At 37.9% G+C, this 19552-nt stretch overlaps 1 protein-coding gene across 1 annotated transcript in view; it reads left to right on the top strand.

Annotated features, from left to right (window-relative positions):
• psmd14 (proteasome 26S subunit, non-ATPase 14) overlaps window positions 1–19552 on the top strand; it is a 107589-nt gene that overhangs the window by 78088 nt on the left and 9949 nt on the right. Inside the window, exons 7-8 of the mRNA XM_048534175.2 lie at window positions 4138–4245; window positions 10753–10827. Of these exons, the coding sequence (XP_048390132.1) occupies window positions 4138–4245; window positions 10753–10827 (183 nt within the window). The remainder of the gene's footprint in view (window positions 1–4137; window positions 4246–10752; window positions 10828–19552) is intronic.

Consider the following 19552-nt stretch of genomic DNA (forward strand, 5'->3'; position numbering starts at 1 on the left):
CAGACATCAATATTTATTTCCCCAAGTTCTCGAGCTTCCATCTCCTTCTTCACAGTAAATATGGAAAAAAACAAAAGTAGTAACGCAGAGAATTTGAAGGCGGGAATTCCAGATCTTTAGGGTCTGCTGAAGACACTGACGCAGTATTGAAATGGCGATGCTCAGGTGGCCTGTCTTGGATATTTCACTGATAAATCACTGATGTTTTGAAGCGTTGTGGATCTGGAGATCAGAAAGAGAGGGTCTACTTAAGTGGAGAAGGTTTAGATCGGTCAGCATAATTCTGATGAGTGAATCAGACGTTGCAAGGGTTTTGAATGAGCTCGAGTTTATAAATGGCAAAAATAGGAATGCTTTGAATTGTGAAGGCTGAATGTAACCAATGCGCAGATGAGGGTTTCAAAAGCAGAGGTGCTGAGGCACAGACCAGATCAAACAATATTACACAAGTAGAAATAGGTGCTGTAAATGATGTTGAAATGCAGTCAGCAGCTCACCTCGGTTAGTATGATAACAAAGATGTGGAAAGCCTGGTCTAACCTCTTAGATAGTTACTTAGACTGGATGGATTTCATGCCTATGAAATAGTGTTTTTGGAAGAACTAATGACAATGCCTTCAGCCTTCAAAAAATTTAGTTGGATGAAATTTCAACTCGTCCAGAAGGAGATGTTGGTCCAATAGTCTGATAAGTTAGAGGCTAGAGGAATGAAGAGAAGAGTGACGGTGAGGTAGAGATGAGTGTTGCCGATGTGTGTGGTGGAACTTGCCTTTGTAGTTTTACTGTAGTAATGTATGTAGGTGAGAAATAGAGGACACCAAAGATGGACTGTTGGGAGCAATGGGTGACAACAGATTGAATGGAATGAGTGCAGGAAGTAAAACAATTGTAGACGAGTCTCTGGCTACACCTGGCTAAATAAGAATGGATTCAGATGAGGGCAGTTCCACCCAGCAAAGCACTGGTGGAGGAGCATTAGAGGAGGACTGCGTAGTTTCCTGATCTGATTTGATTGATATATTATTGTCATGTGTACTGAGATACACAAGTATTGTTTTGAATGCTATCTAGACAAATCATACATAAGTACTTCAGGGCAATAGAACGGAATGCAGAATATGCTGTTACAACTACAGAGAAGGTGTGTTGAAAATTCAACTTCGATACGAGAGGTTGTTCAAACATCAGGTAACAGAGGGGATTAAGCTGTTCTAGAATCTGTTGATTCATGTTTTCAAACTTTTGCATCTTCTGTCCAGATGGTGGGTTTGAAAGAAAGTGTAACTCGGGTGGGAGGGGTCTTAGATTATGTTGGCTGCTTTCCCGAGGCAGCGGAAAATGTAATGGAATCAGTCGATGGAAGGTTGGTTTGTGTGATGGGCTTGGCTGCATTCATGACTGTATTTCTTGCAGTCTTGAGCAGAGCTGTTGCCATACCATGCTGTGATGCACCTGAATAGGATGCATTCTATGGCACATTGATAAAAATTGGTAAGAGTCATTGTGGGCATGCCAAATTTTCTAAGAGCTAAGATGGAGAAGCCTTTATTATCACTTTGAAAGTTTAAATGAAACTTTGATAGATTTTGTTTTTATAAAAAGGTCTGCGAAGGGACATTAATTAAGATACTTGGACCCTATGAGCCTTTCCACAATAGTTGAAAGTAATCTTAACTAATCTAAGAACGTAATTTGTCCCAGTAAAGCTTAACGTGAAGCTATTCTTGATTGTTGTAAAAACTCATCAGGTCAATGAATGTGCCTTTTGGGAAGGAAATTGGCCACCTTTGCCTGGTCTTGTCTACGTGTGATTCCAAACCATCATAATGTGTTAAGTGCCCTCTGAAATAGCCTGATCTATTGAAGCACAATTGGGGATCAACGGCACACCCATATACTATGAAAGAATAAGTGAATAACAAGTTACTTAAACATTAGAACTGGCTTTATCGGTATAATTACTTCATACGTAAATGAATTCAGAGCTTTGTCTGTTTATTTTCTCTTTTTCCTCATTTATCGGATTCTGTTCTTTACAGACTGTGTCAAATGCATTGCTTTTTAGACAGTCAAATTATATTTAACTTTATACTGCATCCCATCCTGTATTGGTTGTTTTGGTGGTTGGAAGAAAAATTTGTCAGAAGCTAATTTGTTGTTTTCTATCTAGTTAAAAGTTTTTAGTCCTGAAGAGATCTGTTTAATGTTGTCAGATGATGGCAATTGGATGAGAAGTAGGACATTGATTTGAAACACATGAAAACTGACCTAATCTTTAGTAGACTTGGTAGCATGGAGGGAGAGTTAAACTATAACTGGTAAAATGCAAATAAATTTACTCAATTAGTCTTGTTTATATTAGTGTCACATTCAGCATATATTATATGTCATGCAGATTATGAATGACAGCAAAGTTATTTTATGAATAACTTTTTTAAAATAGTTTTAATTCTATTCTAGTCACTAATAGTACTCTTGCCTAGATTTTGACATGAAATGCCAATAATGTACAGCACAGTGGAAGTCTTGTTTTTCTCTTCACTCACTTGACAGTGAAGTAGGTTGTGAAACAAAAATACTTTTAACACCAAATTATTGGACATTTTATGAACTTGGAAACATAAAGATAACTTTGTACTTGAGTATTTTGTTTGAATGTAAATGTATTTTACTGAAATATCTTGTTTCAATAAGAATTTTTAAATTTATTACAGTATTAGTCCTACATATTCAAATTTCATTTTAAAATGTCTAAAGTACTGAGCTGCTGTAATAGTTAAAGTTCCAATGTATTATTTTCTTAATCCAGTTTGCGAGACCATTTGCTTCTGGATATGCTTCTGCTGTATTGCACCTGTAACACATGACTATAGTCTGTTGCTATTTGTTTCTAATACAGAGATTATTTGCAAAGTTCATAAATTTTCCAGTTTATATTTGCTTTATAAGCAGAGGTTATGAAAATATGGTTTAAACCAGACAGCGCAGAAAGGTAGACTGGATTCACCTGGGATGGTGAATACACGTATATCTTTGGTGAAATGATCTAATAAAGACTTAATGACTGCAGTGATTGCCCATATATTTCTCTGTGGATGAGTGGTATTCTCTCTCCCAAAGCAGAAGCTGATTAACTCCGACATTGGAAATCTGGAGCCAGAAAAAGATTGCTTCCAGTGTCGCCAGAGAGAAGTCTTGTTGTGGGTTAGGGTATTGAGAAGGAGTTGGATAGAAATCCAAAATTTTATATCAAGATCAGTCAGAAATATTTTACCATTTTACTTCGATTTCAGATTTCAAATATTGGAGCTCAAAAGGAATATACAGAAAAAAAATTTAGAATTTTAGTTTATTATGTATGAGTAGCATGAGTAGGTTATTACTGTCTAAAACTGTAAATATATTCATATTAATATTTTATGATACTGTAAAACTAGCTAGCTAGAAGGTAACCTGTTGTGAATCACAGATGACCTTGCCTTCAGTTTATCATGCTTTGTTTTTGTCCTGATTGTAACAATGATGAGGGATGTCTTAATTCATCAGACAAGCTACAGACTCTTTACTTGAGCAGGGTAAGCAAAGGCATATGACTAGAGTAGAATGCAAGAGGGAGTTGCTTGCTGGCTATAATTTTCTTGTCATTTCGAGTATTGTGATCATTTCATTGATGTGACAGTGCTGGGCTTTACATATAATCCCTTAGCCTGTGCTCACTTTCAGTCTTATTCACTCCCTGTCATTCATATTGATTAGATGAGATCTAGTTGGCAAATATATACAAGAACAACAGACTATTCAGTTATTGTATTAAGTTAAGGCCAATCAATTATATGATCTTCTTCCTAAGCCTGGGTTGTAAGGAATTCTTAAAAAAAAAGAAAACTGTAAGATGAGCAAACTTTCATAACTATACATTCATCCGCTGCTGCTCCATACAAATTGTGTTTAATTGATGTCACCTTGCATTACAAGTTATAAAGTGGTGTGCCGATGACACAACCAGCAGGAAATTCCTTCTGTTTGGTTTTTCATTAAGCCTTTGTTTGGATAGTAGCCAAAGCCAGATGTGATATCAAGGTTTTAACATTTTCTTAAGCTAAAATAGAATGAGTTTTCTTTCTTTGCTTCAAATAGGTTGTTATTGATGCCTTTAGACTGATTAATGCTAACATGATGGTTTTAGGACATGAGCCGAGGCAAACAACTTCAAATCTTGGTCATCTCAACAAACCATCTATCCAGGTAAATGTGTCCATCCGTAAATATTTGTTTATACAATTAAAAAAAATTCTTCAGATTTTTAATATTTAATCTTCAGGTATTTTACTGCGGAAAAAAAATCAACATTGTATAAGTTAAGTGGTCTGGTTAATGTCATTGAGATCATAACCTTTACTGATGCCCCCGCTTAAGTTCTACTGCTGATATCCATTTGTATATATGATACCTTTTATTTTGCATGCCCGTGCAAGTACATGATCATAAAGGGGGCTGCTTGTGAGCTGGCTGCACAGTGCATTTTGGGTTGCTGTGTGCACACAGCTTACATAGAGCCTCACTGTTTAGCCTTGCATATATTGTACTAATTAGTTGGGCAAGGCCATTTTGGATGAGGATCCCTATGACATTGTTTTTTATGACTTTTTAATTTGCATGCCCTAATTAAACACTGCAGTTTGGAAAAAAAGTGCATTAATGATATGATTGTACCAAGTATGAAAATCTGTAGAGGATCTTAGCTTGTTGTTGTGAATTGTACTTTATTGAAGTCTTTATAACTGTCAAAGATAATGAGCAGAAATGTGCCAGGGGTTTTGACTGGGCATAGACAAGTCTATGCATGCACGTTTCTGGAGAATAGGTTCCTGCTCCTTTTTATGACTGTATGCTGTAATGACCTCTCTTGTTAATTTCAAGAAATTTTCCAAATGATTATTGTAGGAATGATGTTCTATGAAATACATTTAATTGTACCTGTTGCCAAAGAAGAAATATCCATCTAAGGACAACTGATTGTCTTTTTATGTTCCAAAAAAATACTCAATATTTTAAAAGTATTCCCAATTTGAAGATTTCTTCATTCAGTCTGAAAGACCAGAATTTTAGTTAACAGGATTTGATAGACTTTTTTTGATACCACGGGCAGTAAAATATATTGAGTAAATACAATTAGATTTTGAAGAGCATTTTATTCAAATATAAAGTTGTAATTTTATTAAGTTCGTGATAGTTAATATGCTTTTTGTTAATAAGTTGTAGAACACAGCAGGAACTAAGCTAGGAAAACAAAATGAAAAATTCCAGTCAACATTTATCAGCAAGAACATCACAATAGTTGATTTTGGCTAGCAAACAAATAAACTACTTGGGCGATGCCAATTGTCCTCTTAATGTGGAACAACAGTGCTATTATTAGGGGAAATCTTAATCAGTACTTATGAATCAAATTAGAGAAGTTATGACTAATTTTTTTTAAACTTCTGATTTCAAAATGTGCACACTGATTACCAAAGAACCAGCCCAACACTTATCAAATTTATAAAAGACATCATATATGACTATTGATAAACTACTAATTCATGACATGTTTATTATCACTATCGCAGTTGAGCCATACTGTCCTTGTCTAGTTTTCTGGGATTCCCTCATCAGATTTCATTTCTTTCCTATTGCAACCTGAGAACCACCTTCAGTACGTTCACTTTTGAAGCCATGAGTTCTCGAGTCATCTGGAGACCAGATCTTGGCCCTTCCCTTTCTTATCTGTATGCCACCCTTTGGCAACATCATACAAAAACTTGTCAGGTTTCACATTTCTGGTGACGACGTCCAGTTCTGTTTCTCTATTGCCTCGCTCAACCCCTCCATCGCCTCTGATTTGTCTTGTAATTCGGCTGACGCCCAGCGTTGGATGACTAGAAATTTTACTTCAATGAAGCACTGGGAAAACCAAAGCTATCATCTTGCCCCTGTCACAAACTCTGCTCCTTTGCTACCAACTACATTCTTTTTAGAGGGCCTTATCTGAACCAAATCAAACTGTTTGTAATGATATCGTTTTCTTGGACCCTGAGCTGAGTTAACAAAAATGCATTCTGATAGTATGTCGTCGGAGCATTGATTTGAACTCCCATAAATTTGTTGGCCTCCATCTTTAAGTCAGCTGATTTGTTTTGGAATGCTTGTCCATGCCTTTGTTACCTCCAGACGTGAATGTTCCGATGCTGACCTGGCTGGCCATCCATCTTGCACTCTCTGTAAACTTGAATTCATCTAAAATTCAGTTGTCCATATCCTAATTCTTGTCAGGATGTATTCACCTATCCCCTCTTTGTCCACTGATGAACAGTAACTGTTTGTCTGACAATGCGTTGAGGAAGTGACAGTTGACATTGATGCATTTGGGAGTCCTTCAAGATTCTGTAGACTTTGGATCAGTTCCTACCAATTGGAAGGTAGCTAACATCACCAAACTATGTAAAAAAGGAAGGCAGAGGGAAAACTGAGAACTAGAGACCAGTCATTTGTAGTGGGGAAAATTCTAGAGTCCATTATAAAAGATTCAATAGCTGAGCATCTGGAAGACCGTGACCGCATTGGGTGGAGTCAACATGGACTTGCTAAAGGGAAATCATGCTTGCCAAGTCTATTGAACTTCTTTGGGGATGTAACCAGTGGAGTTGGTGAGGGGTTGCCCGAGGGTGTGGTTTATCTGGACTTTGAGCAGGCTTTCAACAAAATCTCACATTCGAGTTGTGTGTGTGTGAAATTAAAATGCATGAGATTGGAGATTGTATGTTGAGACAGATAGAAAACTGGTTGGCAGATAGGAAACAGAGTGGGCACAACCAGGTCTTTGAATGGCAGGCTGTGATTAGTGAGGTACGATAGGGATCAGTGTTTGGATCCCAGCTATTCACAATATATGTTAATGATTTGTATGAGGGAGCTAAATGTAATAGCTTCACGTTTACAGATGAAAGAAACTGGTTGGGAGGTATGATTTGGACAAATGGAATGACTGGGAAAATGCATGGCAGATAAAATAAAATGTGGATAAATGCAAGGGTACTTCGGTATCAAAAACAGGAAGGCAGGTTTTTAATAGAAATGGCTAGAAGTTGAGAGAGGGGCTCTTGCATCAAGACCTGGGTGTCCTCATACGTCATTTGCTGAAAGTCAGCATGCAAGTTCAACAAATGATCAAGAAGGCAAATGTTTTGCTGGCCTTCATAGCAAGAGGATGTAAGTACAAGAGCAACAATGTCTTGCTGCAAGACCTTGGTGAGACCATAACCTAGAATGTTGCATGCAATTTCTGTCTGCTTATCTGAGGAAAGATATTCTTGCCATTGAGGGAATGCAGCAAAAGTTTAATAGACTGATTCTTGGGCTTGTGGGACTGACATATGAGGAGAGGTTGATTTCAGTTAGGTTTATATTCACAGTTAAGACGAGTAAATTTTATAGAAACCTACGAAATTCTTAGAGCACTAGACAGACTAGATGCAGGAAGAATGTTCCCAAAGGCAGAGCAACCCAGAACCAGCGGTCCATGTCTAAGGTTGTGGGGAAAACATTTAGGACTGAGATGAAGGGAATTTTTTTTTAATCCAGAAAGTGGTGAGCCTGTAAAAATTGCTACCACAGAAAGCATTTGAGGCTAGAACTTTGTATGATTTCAAAGAGGAGTTTGGATATAGTACTTGAGACTAAAGGAATCAAAGGATATGAGGGGAAAAGCAGGAACAAGCTATTAAGTTGGATAATCAGTCATTGTCATAATGAATGGCAGAACAGGCTCAAGGGGCCATTTGGCCTATTCGTGCATCTATTTTTTTAATGTTTATGTTTTGTTTTAAGAAAGTGCTTTTCTCAAACTCTTCCTAGACATTACCATTTCCTATCATTGTAACCTCCTGTGGCCTTACAACTCTGACAAATTTAATTTCTTTTATTTGCCCCACTGTTTGTGGCTTCAGCTGTCTAGTTCTTAAGCTCAAGAATTCCCCCTCAGAAAGCTATTTGTTTTTGTATCTCACTTCTTTTAAAATGCACCTTCAAATGCACCCATTTGACTAAGTTATTGGCCTCTTGTCCCAATGTCTCCTTTGGTAATTTGGTCTCTAATTTTATTCAGTAATGCATTTGTGAAGCATCTTGGAGAGTTTTATGGCATTAAAGACACTAAGCAAATATAAATTGTCAGTAATAGCTTAACCAAAGATTATGGTTGATGAGAGTGATTATCTCTCCTCATTCCCTTCCCTTCTTTTATTTCTATTTCAATTTTCACTTTACCTCGCAGCTTCCTACATGTTGCGTGGTCTCATTGGAATTATCATCTTGACATCTTTCATATACGTGGTTTTTTCTTCTTCGTTTTGCTGTCTGTCATGATGCAAGAAGCTCAAGCTTTCTTTATCTTGCCTTTCCTCCTCATAGTTTTAACTATCTCCTTTGAAAGCAGTCCATGATCAATAGCAGTTTGTATGCCGGCATTTGTTTCCTGTATACCTGGGCCAGATCTGTTCTCATCCCATTAAACTTGGCCCACCCCCAATTATTATTTTTTACTTTACTTTTTTTATAGCCAATAGAAATCTTTCAATACTACGATTATTGTTATGCTGATTTCTTGATCCACCTATTCTAAAATCTAAATTCTAAAAAGGTGCAGCAATGCTTCCTTCCTTGTTAGACTAGAAACATGCGGAAACTGATACAGAAAATTCTCCGAAACATTGCAGAAAACTTTCCCTATCTCTACCTTTTGCAGTACTACCCAGTCTGTATTGGGACAACCCAAAACCCTCCATGCCTTCCACTGTTCACTAATTTCCTTGCATATGGAGCTATAGTCATACAGCACGGAAACAGACCCTTCAGTCCAAGTAGTCCATGCCAGCCATAATCCGAAAATAAACTAGTCCCACCTGGCTGCTCCTGGACATGTCCCTCCCAAGCTTTCCTGTTCATGTACATCGCCAAATGTCTTTTAAATGTTGTAATTGTACCCACTTCCTCTGGAAGTTCATACCCCACACAAGCTACATTGTGTAAAAAAAAAAGTTGCCTCTTATGTTTTTTTTTAAATCTTTCTTCTCTCACCTTAAAAATGTGCCCCCTAGTCTTGAAAACCCCATCCTAGGAAAAAGACAAATATCATTAACTCTATCAATACCACTGACTATATTATGAACTTCTATCAGGTCACCTCTCAACCTCCTATGCTCTTTTGGGGGGAAAAAAGTCCCAGTCTTTCTTTGTAACTCAAATCTTCCATACCTAGTAACATCCTGATAAATCTCTTCTGAACCTTCTTCAGCTTGATAATATCCTTCCTTTGTTCCTTTTCATCTTCAGCAGGCGTTGGAGACTTGAGAATACATTCAATAATGTGAGGTACTATGTTTCTTAGAACTAACAAAATAGATTCTGTCCTTAAACCCTGTAAACATTGTCTCTCTCCAGCATGAGAATATTCATCTTAAACAATGCTGCCACCAGCATTCCCTATGAGCATATGTAGTCCAGTCCATGCGTGCGCACATATTCCCTGTGTAGTGATTGGCATTGGCATACAGATTGTGGAATTGACTGCCAGAAGTCCTGCTATACACAAGTCTTGAAGGTCAGCGCAACTGGTAAGAAACTTAGAGGGAATGCTGGTTGCCACTACTCTTCCTTTCTTTGCTCCCCTGGAATTTTTAGTATGGAGTCTTCCTTATTTTTTCAGAGCTGGGCCTTAGACTAATTAGGAGGAATTATTGTATTCTTTGATTTGTGGAGTAACCTTTTTAAAGAAATATTCCTAAAATTAATGAACTTTAAAATATGTACTCAAGTCTTTATTTACAGATGGTCGCTGGTATTGTCAATGTCATTATCAGGCAACGACAGTGAACACTGGCTTGGTTAGCACTCCCCATATCTCATGAACAAATATTTAAAAAACAAATCTTGACCTCATTTCTGTTTCTATGTATGTGACAATTTAGGCTAGAAAATGGATGCATTATTTGTAAATGAACAGATGTATGTAATTTATAGATTCTAGTTAAAATGTAAAATGAAACATGGTATTTTAGTATTTTGCATTAATTCCAGCTCACTGGGAAGCCATTTGAAAATGTTGCTGCTGTTTTCTTCCAATCTCTCCCAGTAGCTATTTTTGCAAGATGTACTCATTGTATACTGAAGAGAATTCTTATGCTCTCAAAATATTTTTTAAAAAATCTTAAATAAGATGACTGAACAATTTTCTCAGTGTTTCTCAAACAACTGCTGAGAAAACTCTGGGTGTTTTGTGTAGCAAAAGAAAATTAGTAAGCAAGTTTCCAAAGACACTAACAAATATCTAACTGATTCAGAGAGATACAAATATGGAATATGGTGAAGTGAGTTGGAACATATCTTAAAAATACAATCAATTTCTGGTATTAACCTTTGTAATAAGGATTCTTTTAAGTCTTTCTGTTATCTATGTTAATAAGTGAAATAAATTGAACATTTCTCTTAAATTAGTTTGTGAATGAATTTCACTGAGAATTATTTTCAAATCTGATTATGATTGACTGAAGTTATGCATTTGACATGAGAAACTTTGTTTATTTTATTTGTACATAAATTGTCACTTTTGGAAATCTTATTTTCGGCAAATAAATCACAACAAGATCATGCAAGTTAACTTTGTTAAATTGATATTCCCATTTCTGTTGTTCAGTTTGGATTTTTGTATATTTTTAGGCTTTGATTCATGGATTAAACAGACACTACTACTCTATCACCATCAATTATCGGAAAAATGAACTTGAGCAAAAGGTAAGATACATTTTCAATCTTGGTTTTATGTCTTTAAAACATTGTGTGGCATTGTTCATTGTTCAAATCTTAGATTGTTTAAAAAGTATTAACCATGGATGACCCTGAATCACACCTTGCATTTCCATAAACTATTCAAGTTGGCCACTACATAGCAGTTGTAACTTCCACAGTTGTCATAACAAGGTTCGTACGCCAAATGCATTGCTGTTGTTTTGACCAGCTTTGAGTCGATTAGCATCATTTTTAGTTGATCAGAATCCAGTTGTGCAGTGAATGAAAAGTCTCATCAGGGCAACAACTTTTATGCGGTATGTTAAAACATTTAAATCAGACGTAGAGAGAACAATCTTTACGGTTCGGACTGTTGATCTACAGAATTTGTTCCCTTTTGCCTGTATTTCCTGGTCATGATATTTCAGCAGAGTTGTCTATGTTGTCTGTCTTGCCCATCCTATTTGGGAATGGATGTGGTGAATGATGTGATTTAAGAGGTATAATGTAATTTTTCTTATTAGTAATTAATAATCTGTTTTGACTCTTGATTAAAGGATAAGTTTGTTTATTTATAAAACCTGGTAAGAATTTTATCTTTTGACAGTGGTCAAAGTCTGGCAAATTAACCAGCACAGTTGGGTCACGTGGAGTTGAGGGGTGTTGACCCGCGCAGGGCCATTTTAGGTCCGGTTGGAAGAAGTGGGGTTTGTGTCAGGCCCAGTACGATTGTGAAGAGGTGCCAGTTTTAGTTGGTCAGACTAGACAGATGGGTGAATTGATTCCACGAGGGGGTGGGTGGTGGTGGAGGTATGTGTGTTCATGTGTGTGCATGCAAGGGTATAATATTCTAACATTAAAGGCACAAGTTTGATCTTAACTGCGTAAAATTGTTCGTGGAAAATCAGCTCTTACTAAAGATCGTAATATCTCAGTTCACATGTGTGAAATATTCTTGAGCAATAAATAATATACATTTAAAGAACAAAACAAAGTGTTCAAGCAAGCTAAAAATATTTTTTCTGCTCTAACTTTAATAACCAGGGGACATCAATTTAAGGTAAAGACAGAAGGTCTAGAGGGATTTTAAGGATGAATTTGTTTCTTCTCAAGCTCACTGTCTGAAAATAAGCCAGATGCAGTAACCATCTCTTCGAGCATGGGACTAGCATAGATGAGTGCTTGATGAACTGATGTGGACATGATGGGCTGAAGGGTCTCCTTCTAAGACAAATTGTAAGGCTATAACATATCTAATTTTATTTCCCCATTGAACTATTTCTCCTTACTACACACATCTGAAACCAGTGTTTACATCTTCCCCAAAATGTCAACTATTTCAGATGAAGACTGAAAAGACTGACTTAATAAATTGATTCAGAAACCAAAGCAAGTGAACAATGCTATGTGGAACTTTTTAAATACGCACTGTACATGATTGCTTATAAAAGGTTGATGTTTTACTTCTGGAATTGACCTTTAGCCATCGACATAAACTTCCTGACATGCAATCAGCAATACCTGTAATGACTAACACAACAACTGAGACAGGAACAAGTATCCTAAAGCTTCCTGATGGATCCACTTGAACTCGAGCGCCGCAGAACCTAAGTGTCTGCCTCTCAGTTCATGGCACCACTAGCAGCAACAGCTCTGCCGCTTCAACAGCCTCTATTAGAGAGGGACAGGCGTCTGCCTGGAACCTATCCTGGCATCTCCCTCCATTGCATGCCTTAAATCTACCTCCTTGGGGCAAACCCAGTCAAATTCATCATCAGTTTGTCTTTAGGAATTGAAGGATGAGATTGAGAGATGGATGGAGAATCTCTTCCCTTCAATCATACCCTGACAATTAAAAAAATAAGCTTCCAGTCTCCAGCTTCCCTGTATCTTACCCCTCTTGTGACCAGTAACATACTGGCTGACTCTCCCTTCTCCACCACTCCTCACTTGCCTCTCTCTAGAGAGATTGACTGCTCCTTCCTGAGTGTCTACTCCCGAGGCTTCTCATTGAACTGTAGCTGATGTTCATGGGGTACAAGCAAATCCTTTCCAGGCTTTACTCATTGAATAATAAGGGCGTGGAATGCCCTGCCTGCAACAGTAGTAGAGTTGAAGGGCATTTAAATGGTCATTGGATAAACATATGGATAATAATGGAATAGTGTAGGTTAGATGGGCTTCAGTTTGGTTTCACAGGTAAGCGTAACATCGAGGGCTGAAGGGCGTGTACTGCGCTGTAGTGTTCTATGTTCGGTGTAAAATAGGAACTGCTGTAGGCCGCTGAGCCCTTCAAGCCTGTTCCAACATTTAGTCTGATTATCAAATTCAGTACTTTGTTCCTCCTTTCTCCCTGTAATCTTTGATTCCTGAGACAGTTTGTTTATTCAACGTTGATTTGCTGAACTTGTCTCAATCTGTGGTCATGTGATTGCTGCCATTTTAGGTTAATGTTTGTCTGTTTAAAATCGCTGAGTCCATCTAAGTCTCAGTTATTTAAAATCAAATGATTAAAGTTGAATACTGACAGTCCGTACTTTGCTACTGTAATGACAAAGTCTCCAAATGAGCTATTCAGAAATGAATAGGATCAGATCTATGAACAATTCTCTGTCATCTCCTTGAGCAAATGTGAAAGAATCGATGCACACAGTCGCAACTGAAATAACTTAATCATTAATTCACTATCTACCTGATCTCCGTCAAGTCCTAGACCATTGGGCTTGACTTATACCCTGCCTTCTCCCTGTCACACTTGATCCCTTTACCAATCAAGAACTTCATCTCTGCCTTAAATGCACTCCATGACTTGGCCTCCACAGATTCACCACCCTCTGGCTGAAGAAATTCCTTCCTATCACAGTTTGAAAATGTTCCTTCTCTGAGGTTAAGTCCTCATGTCCTCATGTCTCCTACTAGTGAAAACATGTTCTGCATATACACTTTATCCAGTCAGTATTCTGTATGTTTCAATCAGATCTCCCCTCATCTTTCTAAACTCCATCCAGTTTAGACATAGAGTCTTAACCACCCCTCATGTGACAAGTCCTTCATCTCCCCCCAGGATCATTCTTGTAAATCTCCTCTGGACCTACCAGAAGGCCAGCACACACTTCCTTAAATATGGATCCCAAAACTGCTCAATATTCCAAATATGGTCTCATCAGAGCCTTATACTGCCTCAGTAGTACATCTCTGCTCTTGTATTCTAGCTCACTTGAAGTGAATGCTATCACTGTATTTACCTGGGTTCAGGACTGTTAAGAAAATGGACAATCAGATATTTCTCTGGAAAAATAAATCTGTTAGTATGCTTAAATGTTTCCGAATCAAATTAAGAGAATTCATCAGTGAATTTTTCTGCCATAGAACATGCTTTCTCCCACATTGTAATCCAGTTAAGTAACAAACAAGTATAAAATACCCTTACTGGATGTGAAGTTGGGCTAACTTCCTCCAAAGGTCTGAATTAAAATTGTTTACAAAACAGTCACTAAATGTTGGATGTGTGTTTTTCTTAATTAAAAAGCCGTAGAGAAGTTGAGGATGAGGCTCAGTCTTAGTCAATAAAAGTAAGGGTCATTTTTGTCATTTTTCTGCCCACGAGGCCAAATGAGATTGCTTGCCGCATCTTTAACAAGCAAACCTCACTAACTACTTACCCTGCTGTAAGTCAGCCCTCTCGCCCATTCTAGCCCCATTCCAGCACTCGCCATACTTTGAAGAATTCACTGCTTTCGGGATATCCCAGAATGGATTAGCAGACCTGGTGCCAATGCTGTCTTTAAAAGACCCTCATGCACCCAGACAACCACTGTCAGTCTGATGCTGCCTTGCACAATTCTTGATTTGATACCAGACACGGTAGAGAAAGAAAAATCGGTGCTGTACTTTGTGGGCAATGCGCTGGAGGCCCTGGTAGATGGGGTGGTGAGGTCCGGACTTGCTCCTCCCCAAGACTGGCAATGAAGGCTGCAACACCAGACTATGCCAACCCGGTCCAAGGTTACCACCTAGATTAGAGTAACCTTAGCCAACTGGAGGACTGCACAGCTCTATGGGATGAAGACCAATGACCTATTCCACTGTGTCAGCATAAGTGCCACCATCATATTGAGTGTCAGTGGTCTGTGGGTGTGAGGTATGTGTGGTTGGTGTGTAAATGCAATCGTCATTGTGGAAGTCAGACTGAAGGGTCTTGAATAGGGAATTTCATTAGAGCATGGAGCTCAGGAATGAAGGCAGATTTAACGACCTTGTAGGGAAAGCAAAATTAAATTCGACAGTAGTTGGGTGATGAGAATAGATTTGAGGAGGAAAAGGGTGCTATTTACCAAAAAGCTTATTTATTGATAACAAACATGGGCCCAGGGAAAGTTGTTTTGCACTGTGCCAGCCATAATAGCATAATCATTGCTAGTTTAATACAACAGTTTACAACCTCCAAGGAATCATTCTTAATAGAGAGAAGTGAAATGATTACTTAAATGAATAGTGATAATGGGAACTGCAGATGCTGGAGAATCCAAGATGATAAATGTGAGGCTGGATGAACACAGCAGGCCCAGCAGCAGCTTTTGTGCTCCTGAGATGCTGCTGGGCTTGCTGTGTTCATCCAGCCTCACGTTTTATTAACTTAAATAAATAGATTGTGACTGAAGCCATTCATTCTTTTGCATTCATGTATAGGATGATCCTGCCTGTTAGGGCATTGAATTTTGAGATCGGTTAGAACCGAGGGTGTAGAAGCTAACCCTAGCTTTACACCCAGTAATTATCTTTTATACTTGGCTTTCACTTAATTGAATAGGGCATATTACTAGCTTCGAAGAGGTTAGAAACTTAATATTCATTCCACAACATGTACTGTGATGGATTTATCCTATTGAAGGGACTGTTGACATCTGTGATTTAAAGATAGTTGATTCACTATTTGCTATTTATGCAGGCAAATCATCCGAATAAATACATGGAGGAAAAATTGCAGGGTTAATGAGGAAAGAGCAGGCGACTCGGGTTAATGGAAAGCTTCTTCAGACTCTGTAAAGACTCAATGGGCTGAATAGTTGCCCTTTTGTGTTGTCATTCTGATTCTATTAGATCATAGAACAATGGGTAGAAGGCATTTTTGGTATTAGTTTCCAGAAGATGTAGAATCTGCTGAATGACCTGAGCTCATAAGGTAAAGGTAAAGTTGCCAAAGTCCTGCCGGACCATTGGGCTGCTCTCTTTCTCTCTGCGTTTCTTTCTGTCTTTCTTCCCGTGTGTGTGTGTGTGTGTGTGTGTGTGTGTGTGTGTGTGTTTGTGTGTGTGTGTCTGTCTCTCTCTCTCTCTCTCTCTCTCGTTCGCTCTCTCTCAAACCCGCTCTCTCTCTCTCTTTCTGTCAGTCCCTCCCTCCCTCCCTCCCTCTCATTACAGACATGATTCACCTTGAAGGTCAGATAAGTTAAAAGTTCATAACATAACCATTTTAAACACGCTCCATGCCAAAAAGCAAAGATATAAATAAAGGTTTACCCAAAACCCCAAATGATGTGACTTCAGAAGATAGTTGAGGTAACACCGTGATCCCAGCTGATGATACAACTGGAAAAGTCAGATCTGAGAATTAAAATTGGCTTGATAGACTTTTTTGATACTTAGGTAATGTGATAGTTAGAGACGTGACCTATTAGTACGAAGCTGCAGACTTTCCTTCAATAACACAGTTTATTACACAAAAGAGGAAATAATAAAAAACAAACTATCTAAGAATACAAAGGCAGCTGGCAAGTTCTAAATTGGCAGAACAAATTTTCAATCTGTTTACTAACATTGCCCATTATAGAGACACAGGACCAGTGAAATTACATCCCTGCATCAACTCTATTTTAAGGTCTTAACTGACTGCAGTTTCTTTACCGTGGAGGGTGAAGACATTTTGATGGATCCTTTTCAAATCTGTGGACATGAACTTTTCTGAAACCTGAACACTCCAACTAAAAGAGAAACTGAAGTTGCTGCTGGACTGAATTTTTTATTTAAAAAAAACTTGCTTGTCCTGGATTCTTCTGAGCTAAAAACAAAGCTAATGTTCTGGTATGTTTTTTTTCTATCTGTTGTAACCCCAGCAGAATAAACATCTTTTCGTTGACACTGCAGATATTTGTAGCCACCTACTTTCTGACAGAAGTCCTGGATTTAGTCTGGAAGGACTTTCTGACGTTTTCTCTTAAAAAGAAGTCCCTTTCAGAAGTATCTGATATCCATCCAAGTCTCTCTTGTATTCCAGGTTCCAAAAATGATTTTATGATGTCCCTTTCATCTCCGTATATAGAAAATATATTATTACTAGGCACAGTGGTTTTTCACTTATCACAGGACGGTGAATCCAAACTGTCCATATGTTCTATGCACTTCATTCCTATATGCCATCAGGTACCTACATGCCTTCCAAGAGTGGCCATGTTTGGAGGAGGGATGGAAAGATGTAAGCCACGAGCTAGTTTTTTGTAGGCTCTTAGTTTAGGAATTGTTTTATTACTTTAGATACAGTATACAGTTACAACGTTTAAAAGGCATCTGGATAGGTATATAAATAGGAAGGGTTTAGAAGGATATGGGCTAAATGCTAGCAGATGGGACTAGATTAATTTGGGTTATCTGGTTGGCATGGATGACGTGGACCAAAGGTCAGTTTCCATGCTGCAAGGCTCTATGACTATGACTATGACTACTGCTCATAAATACACACTATTATGCTAGGATTAAAATGTATTTTCAGAGTTCAGAAATACTACCATCTCCAAAATGCATGAAAAATTTTCAAATGGTTCATGCACATGCTTTCTGGCACAGTGTTATTTTATTATGAAATAGTGTGGCAAGTAGACCATTTTGAAATTTTTAAAATCCTTGTAAAGCCATGGCAGATGGTCCAATTAGAATTCACTAAGAATCTGTAATTAAAAGTCTAATGATGACCATGAAACCATTGTTGATTATTGGATAAACCCATCTGGCTCTGCAACATCCCTTAGAGAAAGAAACTGCTGTCCTTGCCTGGTCTGGCCTATACGATACTTCAGAACCACAGCAATGTTGGTGACTCTTAACTGCCCTCTGAGTAATTGGGAATGACAATAAATGCAGCTGTAGCCAGTGACACCCGTATCCCATGAAAAAATGAAAAAAAAAATTAAAGAAAATATAGAGATAACCAAGTGTGGAGCTGGAGGAACACAACAAGCCAGGTAGCATCAGAGGAGCAGGAAAGCTGATGTTTCAGGTAGGGACCCTGAAGAAGGGTCCCAACCCGAAACATCAACTTACCTGTTCCTCTGATGCTGCGTGGCCTGTTGTGTTCCTCCAGCACCACACTTTGTTACCGCTGACTCCAGCACCTGCAGTTCTTGCTATCTCTATGGAAAATATGTTGTTGGCTCTTGCATGAGAATACCAGCAGCAGCTGGTCAGAAGTGCATTTCTGTAGGAATTATTTTTTACATGCTGGTTTGTGCTATGTTGGGGCATTCTCTTTAATATGTCAATCATCTAAAGTCCAAATTCTCCTGAAAGTCTTAAAACCTGCTAGTAGACTATTATTTATGTTTATTGCTGAACATACCAGAAGTACATTTTCAGAAACCTCTAGACAACTGGAGACAGTAACACACGCATTTTTCAACAACTCTACCTCATCCGTTTAAAAGCCTCTCTTGCTTGTATTTATTTTTGCTTTTAATTCTAAGAAGGTTGATTAATGATTAAGAAGATTTTATATGAATTTAACAAGAGGATTATGGTTTGTTCTGATATGAAACTTTGACTTAAAGGATCAACCATGGTTTAGTTGTTTGCACTCTTGCTTGGAAATCAAGTTTTTACGTTTGAGACCAACTCCAGGCCTTGAGCACAAAAATCAGTGCAGTATTAATGGAGCATTGCACAGTTGGATATGCTATCTTTCAAATGCAACATTAAACCCAGGTCCCATCTGCCTCCGTGGGTGGATGCAAAAGATCCCATGGCAGCATTTCCACAAAGAAAAGCGGGGGAGCCCTGGTATCCTGGCCAATATTTATTCCTCAATCAGCGTCACGAAAATGGATAATCTGGTTATTGTCGAATAGCTGTTTGTAGGAGTTTACTGAGTGCAAATCAGCTGTCCTACTTTCTACAATACAGCAGTGACTACACTTGAAAAACTGAGTCCAGATTTGCAGCACTTTGAAACATGCCATGGTCATGAAAAGTGCTTTATATTGCAAGTTTTTCTTTCTTACTTTATAGGTTATCCAGCTTTTAACCTTTGGAATATGGAATGTATCTTTTGAACATTAGGATTGGGTTTAAATTATCCAGCAATACTAGGTTACGCTTGTTTGATTATTTTTTAATTGACAATGGGTTTTAGAACATTATTAAATCAAGTCACAGTAATGATACAGTTATGATCAGCTGAAAGGTAACCTAGAAGAACGAGTTATTATTCTTGCACCTTTATTCATAAGCAGATTTTGGTTAAATCTAGGAAATTTATAACTGATTTGCGAATGCATATTAATGTGTATAGAACAAGAGATCCAAATTAAGGCAGAATTTCCTTCTAAAGTACAAAATTAATCAATTTAATATCAATTTAATATACCAACACCACCAAGTTGACACTCAAAGTGGGATAAATTCTTGCAGACCTCAGACATTTATCACTGAGATAATCACTATTATCATTAATGGGGCCACAATCTCC

Source organism: Stegostoma tigrinum, chromosome 7 (assembly GCF_030684315.1).
Source record: "Stegostoma tigrinum isolate sSteTig4 chromosome 7, sSteTig4.hap1, whole genome shotgun sequence".
In the NCBI taxonomy this organism is placed as follows: Eukaryota; Metazoa; Chordata; class Chondrichthyes; order Orectolobiformes; family Stegostomatidae; genus Stegostoma; species Stegostoma tigrinum.